This window comes from Limulus polyphemus, unplaced genomic scaffold (genome assembly GCF_000517525.1).
Source record: "Limulus polyphemus unplaced genomic scaffold, Limulus_polyphemus-2.1.2 Scaffold6428, whole genome shotgun sequence".
NCBI classification, from domain to species: Eukaryota; Metazoa; Arthropoda; class Merostomata; order Xiphosura; family Limulidae; genus Limulus; species Limulus polyphemus.
In genome coordinates, this window is record NW_013672038.1 from 2,597 (window position 1) to 12,148 (window position 9,552).

Below are 9,552 nucleotides of genomic sequence, written 5' to 3' on the forward strand. Positions count from 1 at the left end.
ATGCAAACTTGTAGTTATGATGATATCATTTGTAAATTATGCAAATCAGTATTATCAAAGGTTTGAATCTTCATTTGGTAATGTCTACTAAACCTTTGAAGGTCAAAATCTACCCCACACAGTTATGCAGTTGAATGCACTTTCTTGAATTTACATATTTCAGAATCAGGCAGTCACACCAAAATTAACGATGACAAAATTAACTTTCAAATTCTTTTCTAAGTATAATTTAATAGTTCACACATGTCACTGTAGGAGATGCATGAAGGAAAATTAACTTAGGTTATATGGGTGCTTTGGTGAATCATGAGATTCACTCTTACACTTAGCATGATGTTTGAGATATACCTTTTATGTTGATGCCTAACCATCCTTCTAGACTTTTCTTATTAACTCATATATTTTAAAAATACTTCCTATTTGTTTTGTTACCCTTTCCAGTTTTGTCTTGTCCTCTCCCTTCCCTCAAGTTTTCAGCCAGTCAACCAGATCCTGTTTATTGCCAGTAGTAGTTTCTTTTGCCACTTTGGTACACCATTCTGTACTGTATAACAAGTTCAGAAGTTTCTGAAATAATTTGGACATCCACCAGTGTTATATTTTTTCTAGAAAGATTTATTGTATGTCTTATCTTAGAATAAGGTATATGTATGTTTTGTATTTTATTAGTCATGTAATCATTTATGAACTAAGTGGAATATCACAAATAGAAAATAAGATCACAATATTCTTTTTATTAGCCCAGGCCTTTCACAATCCTGAATATGAATAAAAATATTTCTCTTTACAACCAAATGACAAATCTTATAAAGCTGGTGTTTTAATAAGCTCTTATTACAAAAATTATATGCAAAGCTGAAAGTTAAGTGCTGTTAAGTATTTGTGTCTTGTGATTTAATTATCATGATTCTGCTTATTCTTTTTTCCATTAAATGTAAAATTTAGTGTTTTCTTTAATTTAGATTGTGCTCTTCATAACTAACTTTGCCATACAACTGTTTCCATTATAGTACTTGAAGTAAATTTTCATTTTACTTTACCATCTAAAAGTTTTCATTGACTTAATTTATGCACCTAAAGTCCATTTGATTTGCTGCTTATCAAGGAGTTAGACTGCTGTACTTTCCTGAACTGGTGTAACTCAGTGAAAAATGGCCAATTAAATAACAGACTGGGCTTCACATTTTCTTTATCACCAAAATTCAAATACGTATATAAGTATAGACTCACTGTAGTAAGTAAATGAATTTCTAACACCATGTGTGCAAGTTTTGTGATCTGTCTAATGAAATGTAGCACAAGTTATATATATATATATATATAACATTCATTTTAAAAGTTGAAGTTCTTTTAACCTATATTTTTACACAAACATTCGAGAAATGCTAATGGCATTCTCTTAAACCTCTTTAGGTAGCTTCTGTTTCAAGTTTTATGCTGTATTTGGTAGTATTAGCTTAATTTTATTATTTATTGTCATGTTTCTTTGTGTTTTTGTTAATTTGAAAAGCATGATATCTGATTAGGGAAAGTATATAATTATCATAGCTTTCAACAAGTTAAAGACTCCTAAGGTTTTTTATGAAAATCGTATATATATATATATAAGTAAGCATATGAAACAGTGAAATGAATTTTTTTATAATTAATTTTGTAAAATGTTCAGAACTGATATGTGTGTGTAATAAAAGTACAGTACAGGTTGATAGTAAGTGTATTGTATACAAAGGTTATAATATATGGTAATAAAAGGTAATCAAACATTAATATTTAACACATGTAGAAGCAGTTTTAAGAAAACTAAACAATAGTATTAGCTGAATTACTCTTTTTCCATTTCATTTAGATAAAATCCCAATAAAGATAAAAAAAGTTAAACAAAGGAAATATGGTGTTCTTAGTAAGTCTGAGAGTTTTCCAGAAGATTCAGACTTGGCACAAGAGCTACATTGTGATGCTGTAAAATACATACAGGTAAGACAAAAGATAAAGACTAATAAGATGTAGTGTTGTTCAAATTGTATGATAATCATGTAATCTTTTGTATTCAAAAATATTCACTACATTATTATTTAGTTTTGATGAATAGAATTAGATTTGGTAACATACTCACCTTAAGGTAGTATTATACCACTTTGACAGATTAGTTTGTAGTATTTGGTTAAAAGCCAAAGTGACAAGCTGTAATGAAAACTGCTCTTGATCCACACAGAAGATAAGTGAGGGAAAAAAAAGATGATTACTGTGAGAATACTAAAACTAGAAATCAAAGGGTTTGTGGGTCCTTAGGTTAGACTGAACTGACTTGCTTGATAATTGGTATTAACTATTGTGGATTCCTTCAATACCATAAATTCATATTTTAGAAATTTGGGAGTCAAAGGGGTATGGAAGGCCTCAAGCTTGGATACATTGACTTAGATTGGCTTAGACATCTGAGGATTGTTCCAAATACGTATGCGTTTAATATTTTTGAAGTTTTCATATTGAAGCCTCCAAATGAAGATCAAGTGATTTTTTGGGCTCTCAGGATTGGCTGCACGAGTTTACATTGTAATTGATGAGAGCATGTAAATAGTAACTAGGGTCCGAGTGCATATAACTACATGAAATAAAGAATTTTTATTAGAAACAATAGAAAAAATTTAATATTTTATTTTTCTGAACATATGTACTTTTAGGAACATTCTTGTCAAATTTCAAGCAATTTCATCCATAGTTTTATTTTGGAAAGACATTTCACTAGAGCTACATAATTTTCTTCCAACTGACATATATTGTCCCTAAAGGGTTAAAATGTATTATGCTGAGGTATGTCAATAGCAGTTGTAATAGAACATTCATTAATTGTTTTATCTTATTAATGAGGGTTTTTATTTGCTTAATGTTAGAATGTTTCATGAAACAGAACTGAACTTTATTCAAGCAGTGTCTTCATATGTTGACCCAAGTTTTATGTGGTAAATTATACTGCTAGAAATTAGGTTTCATTACCCATGGTGGGCACAGCACAGATAGCCCTTTGTGTAGCTTTGTGCTTAATAACAACAACTTTGATATGAAAGTTCAGTGAAAAAACACTTTAAAACTCTTGGTGAATGTAACTTATAATGTTTTAAACCATTTGAGGTTTATATGCAAAATCACAAACATATATATTTTCCTTTTACCTGTACTTGCCATAAATTGTTCATATTAAACCTGTGTTGAACCAGCTCACTTTGTGGGTTGTGAACTTGAAGTAACAACTTGTAGTATTATTGCAGTATCCATTATTTTAATATTAAATAGTGTTGTAATGGACAATGCTTAGTTTATACTTGTTTTCATGTAAATAACATCAAAAAATCATTCTAATAACATACCAGAAGTATTATTATAAAAAAAAATTAAGTTGAAACTACTGAAACAAACATTTTTAAATAACAAGTTGCTTGTACAATGTTTCATATTTAATTTTATTACTGTTTGTTGAATTGTTGCATACAGGTGTTTATAATGTCTGAGTCTGTAATGATTACAGAGAATAAACAGAAGGGAGGTACAATTTTTTTAGTAAGTAACTTATTTTTATCATCATACTTTTGTTATGATTTTACATGTAATTTGTCATACTTATTTTCATTAATGATAAGGGTTAATGCACAAACTTTTGCAGGTTAATTTTGTAATGTTAACATACTTTGCAATAAAATTGGTGAATATGCTACATGTGTGAAAAAAGTGTTTTAACACTGTTAGTCACTATTAAATCCCATCAATGTTGATTCCTGTACATGGTGAGGGGATCTCCCAAAGAAGGTTCTGTATTTTTAGTTTACCTCCACTGGGATTTGAACATCCATCCACATGTTTGCCGTGCGTGGTGACCTGTGAAGGGGAGGAGAGGATCCTTGTGGTTGAGGGGTGTCAATGGCACTTTAACACACCACTTTGGCCTTGAATTCCTGTAGATGAGTTGGTCCTGTTGGGATAGACTCAACTGAGTATCAGTGTTGGGCATTCACAACGGGTGTTGTGGACATTGTGTCTGATGCTGGTTTTTAGGTATAGTGCTCACGAAGCCCAAGCATTTCTACACTGTCCTTGTTTATCATTGTACTGTGTCCCCTTCTAGGACTCCATGGTGGATGGGGTCAGTGGGCACTGAAGCTTTTTCCTCTTCATATGGATCTCCCAAAACTACAAAAAAATAAATTAATAACAGCAGTTAATAGGTAAGTGACTATAGTCACCACCAAAGTCAGTTCCTGTACCTTGTTTTCTAATTTTATATTCTTTGACTGAGAAATCATTAGTGCAAATGTCTCCCTTTTTAAACCAGATGGGATTAGAGGGGCTTGCTGGCTCTCCATAGTTAGTGAAAAGTGATGTTCTGGGGATATTTTGGTTGAAACATCTGTGCCACATCATAGCGAGCTCCTCCTGAAAAGGTCATTGGGAACATACCTTGAGATTACTTCCCATGCTACTTTCAATTCCTCATGAGGAATTATCATACATAAGGATTTAAAGACCATCCCCGAGATGGAGAACCTCACTGGTTTCTCCAGCCAAGGAGTTTCAGCTGTGTGACATATCTTCACTCGTAAAGAAGGAATTATGGTGCCTAGCAATGTTCTTGTATTGAAGCTTTTATTGCCGCATCTGCCTGCTACTGTCAAGGAAAGTTATCTGAACTGTAAGGTATGGCTTTATATTCCTAACACTCAGGTTTTTCCAGTGTCAGCAGTTTGGACATTCTGAGACATCTTGTTGTGAATCTTTCATGTGTTCTCATTGTGGTGGCAAAGACCATGATGCCTATGAGTATCAACTGTACCATCACTGTGTCACTTGTGATGGTTCCTACCTCTGTTACTTTCCATTTTGTCCTAATTGGGTGGAAGAGAATGAAGTACAACGTTTACATACTGTAAACAACATTTTTTATCCAGAGGCTTGGAAGTTGTTGGTTGTTGTCCCCTGTTCCATCTCGGTCATATGGGCCAGGCTTTTTAAGTGTCCAATTTGATGTCGCCAGTGTTCTGGGGCAAATTTCTTTGAGTATGTACCTTATAAAACCATATAATAATTTCTAAATGATAGACAATGGACAGAGCTTTCCAAACATATATAATATGTTTAGTTTGTGTCAAGTTTTTCCAGCAAACCAAGGAAATAAACAATGGTGGGGTGTTAAAAGTAGCATGTCTCCAGCAGAAATATTTAATTTCAAAGCAATAACACAAACAAAAATTGTAAGTATGACTCAAGTCTTTATTGTGATTAATGAGTGAACATTTATGTTTTGAAAATTTGTTATTAGTTGATTGAACCATTCCTTTTTACATATGAAAGTATCCAAAATAACATGTCGCCGTAATCATGTGTTCTCCTTCATGGTCATTTATTTTCATGACAATAATTAGAAATGTTTCAGTAAATAAAAAATTAAAGTCTAAAATTTAAGTATATAATTTGATTTGATCGTACTCTAAACATGGTATCAAGAGATATTTTGGGTATGTCCATTTGGAAATAAAAGTAGGTTTTTTAAGCATGTGGTCTCCTTCACACATAGAGCTAGTGTAGATACTCAAATAATGCCATTTTGTTATAACGTTATACACAACAACCAAGACATTTGTTGTTATCATTAACCGAAAGGGTAAGAGTAAATTGCATTCTTCAGTAAAAATCACTTAACATGAAATGGTGTGAACTACTTTACGTGTTTACCTTTACTTCAGTGGGGAATATATGCTTTTCCCATCATAATTAGTTTCCACTGTGTGTAAGTGATTCAGGTAGGGTGGATTTGAAATGTATTAGTCACAAATCATCTCATTTTCCTGCATGGTAGTCTCCTGCCTGTCAGCAGGCACAGAAGGCTCAGAAACGAGCCTGGGATGCATTTTGCAGGTATCTCATACTTTCTAACTGCATTGCTTTCCAGTGGGCCTGTGCCCATGCTTGGCATGTCAGATGTCAAACCCAGAAGAAATCTTGGATTAGGTTCACAACCAGCATTACTTCTTCCACCAGTTCCAAAATCACCTAAGATAAGATTTGGAAGATCAGTGTGAGGTATTCTTCCCATCCCCTTTCCATCTTACTCTCCAATGGCAAAGAAGTTGCTGATGTGCAGAGTATTGCTGATACTCTTAGGGAGTGCTTTTTTTACCTTTCCAGCACCTCTGTTTTTCCCTGCCTTCTTGGCCATTAAGTCTCAACCTGACCTATTGCCCCTTTCCTTTTGGACTGATTGTCTCTCTGATTATAATCGCCCATTTACATTGGTGGAACTTAAGCTTGCTCTTCATCTCTCTGCACCATCTTTCTCCTGCCTCTCTTACCCTTCTTCTGGTTGTTTTTAACCGGATCTGGCAGGAGAATGGTTTTCCAGATGTTTGATTGTTCTCCCTTTTTCAAAGTCTGGAAAGGATACAAGAGCCCTTCCAATTATCATCCAATTGCTTTAACATTGTAAGGTCCTGGAGAGGATGGTTAATGTTCCTTGTATTTGGTTCTTTGAATCAAAAAACCTCTTCTCGCCGATTCAATGTGATTTTCATCCACAGTGCTCCACCATGGATCACCTGATTCAACTTGAAACTTTGATCAGGGAAGTTTTCCTCAAGAGAGAACATCTTGTTTCTGTCTTCTTTGATCTTGAGAAGGCTTATGACACTATATGGAGGTTTGTCATTTTACAGGACCCCCATTTATATGGGTTACGTGGCCATTTACACATTTTTATTTGTAACATTTTACGTGACAGTTGATTCCAAGTCTGTGTGGGTGTGACCATTTCCTGTTCCTTCATGCAGAAACCCGGCTGTGTCCTGAGTGTCACTCTTTTCAGTATCAAAGTCAATGCTATCACTAAACAACTTCCTCCTACGGTTGCAAATGGCCTCTATGTCAACGACTTCCACATTTCTTGTGAGTCGACAAACATGAGTTTTAATTGGGCAGCAGCTTCAGATTGCCATCATTTGTTTGTTCAAGTGGACCACAGGAAATCGTTTCACCTTCTCTTTCTCTAAAACTGTTCGCTTTTCATTTTTTCCACCAACGGCGTTTACACCCCGATCCTGAGCTACATCTCAGTGTTGTTGTTCTTCCCATAGTTCCTAGAGTGAAGTTCTTGGAGCTTATCTTTCACTGTAAGCTTACTTTCATTTCTCACATCAAGCAGCTTCTTGCCAACTGTACAAGAGCACTGAACATTCTCTTTGTCCTCTCTTCCACCTGTTTTCCCAGGGAGTGGATCGATGTTCACTGTTGAAGATCTGTTGTGCTTTCGTATGTTTCAAGGTGGACTATGAGTCTCTGGTTTGTGGTTCTGCCAGGTCCCTCTGCCTTGAAGACGTGGACCCTGTCCACCAACTGGGGCTTTGGCTCTGCATGGAGTTTCTGCACTTTGCCAGTTCAGAGTCTGTACACTGAGTCCCATGATTCTCTTCTTCACCTCCACTGTTTGCAACTTTCTTTGCAGTATGCTACCAAGTTTCGATTCTTACCACAGTATCCCACCTGGTGTTGTGTCCTTCTTCTTCAGTGGGCTATGCTCTTTCTGAATAAACATTCTGCCATTCCTTCTTTTGGCCTTCCTATCCAGATGCAGCTGGCTGAATTGGGTCTGTCAATGGATGACATTGCTGACTCCAGTGATCAGCACATCCCACCATGGCTCATTACCATCCCCACTTGTGACCTTTCTTTGAGTTACACCCCAGTGGCACAGCGGTATGTCTGTGGACTTGCAATGCTAGAAACTGAGTTTCAATACTCATGGTGGGCAGAGCACAGATAGCCCATTGTGTAGCTTTGTGGTGAATTACAAACAAACACATTCTTTGAGTCATCTGAGGAAGGTGGATACTCACAATTGGAAGTACTGTTTTCTCTTTGCCAAACATCTTTTGAATCATTCTTCTGTTCCAATTTTTTATGCATGGTTTGAAATCGGGTGAATCTATGGCTCTGCCATGGTTTGTTGTGGCTCAGTGGTTGCTCACAGGTTCCCATTTACGGTTTCTATGTTCACTGCCGATTGTTGCCATTTCTCTTGCATTGGATCACATAGAAACTAAGCACTACTCTAACTGTACTATTTACACCGACATTCTTAGCTTTCTGCTAGCCCTGGAATCAATTAACCTCTTACCTGCCATGGCCATTTTGTCTTATCGTGAGGACAAAATTACGTTTGTGAATTGAAAAAATTATAGAGAACTTATCTTTTATTGGATTTCAGATTTTATTTTTGTAAATAGTAGCATAACATTCAATTATTTGTACAAAATTGTGTTATTTAATGAAGTTTAAAGGGAAATTTAATAAAAAAAATCCCAAAAAACGTTTGAGACTATAAATAACTGTTGGTTGTGTGATTTCCCCGCTGATTTCTCCAAGCCAGTTCCCTTGGCTGTGGTTAGCCAATCCTAGTCGAAGGTGTCAGTTTCAATACCATGTTATTCCAATCGCTGTATTTCACGTTTGACAAATCATAGAATGATAAGCAAAGCATGTGATGAATCGTTGTTCTCTGAATTTTACAATATGAATGTGGGTGGTGCTTATTATAGTAACTACCGTTTTATGTAGAGGTTGTATTTAGTATTGGTCAATAGTACTTTTCTATAAGCCTTAGAAAAGTTGCTTCTGGAAAAACTGCATGGGATGTATGTGACTTTTATTATTTTTCTATAGTAGCTTAAGTCAGTCATGCTGTATTGTATATCTATTTATATTAATCATTATATTGAAAAATTAACTCAAAATAGATATATATTTAATGCTGTATTGTATATTTATTTATATTAATCATTATATTGAAAAATTAACTCAAAATAGATATATATTTTAGGAAAGAAGTTGATCCACGATTGTTAGTGTTAAGAGCTATCAAGTGGCGAGTGCAAAGTCTTTACATGAATTACTTAGCACGTTGAACTCGGAGTTTGTGATTTTTATATTCTTTTGCATTTAAATTAGTAATTGTAAGTTCAATAATTTAGCGTAATTTTATATTCAGTATTTAGAATGATAAACTTGTGTGATTTGTGCGTAATACTACTAGTACCAGTACCACATAAGAATTTTATATTTTTCCTTCCTACAATCTTTACTTTGTAGTAAGACCCACATCACTTCTGTTTTTGTTGCTTTAGAATTGAAACAGTCTAACTGATATATATATAAAGTTTATTCTGATATTTTGCAAATGGTTTAAAACTCAGTGTACAAGTGGCAGCAATAAAACCCATATGTTGGTTGTGAAACAGACTAAATACATTTGTCTCAATAATACATTGGAAACTATAAACTTAAAATAAGACCCAAAACTCGAGCGCTTTTGAATAGTTGACTATTCTTCTTCAGGAAAACAGGGGATGCTATGACATTCTCACAGTAGGGGTCTCAATACACCAAAGAGCTTAAGTTTCGAATTCCAACATAAATTTTGCCTATAATGAGAGGAATGTGACCAGGACTAATCTTTTAAGTGCTGTAAAGTAATTTTATTTGTAATATATGGTGTCTGTATCATTTGGTAATCTC

General features: G+C 34.7%; 1 protein-coding gene across 1 annotated transcript in view; it reads left to right on the forward strand.

The window, feature by feature from the left end:
• Positions 1–1,846: 1,846 nt before the first annotated feature.
• Positions 1,847–9,552, forward strand: part of LOC106473713 (transcriptional regulator ATRX-like) — a gene marked incomplete at both ends in the record, with an annotated part of 44,451 nt that continues 36,745 nt past the window's right edge. Inside the window, one exon of the mRNA XM_013934391.2 lies at positions 1,847–1,974. Within this exon, the coding sequence (XP_013789845.2) occupies positions 1,847–1,974 (128 nt within the window). The remainder of the gene's footprint in view (positions 1,975–9,552) is intronic.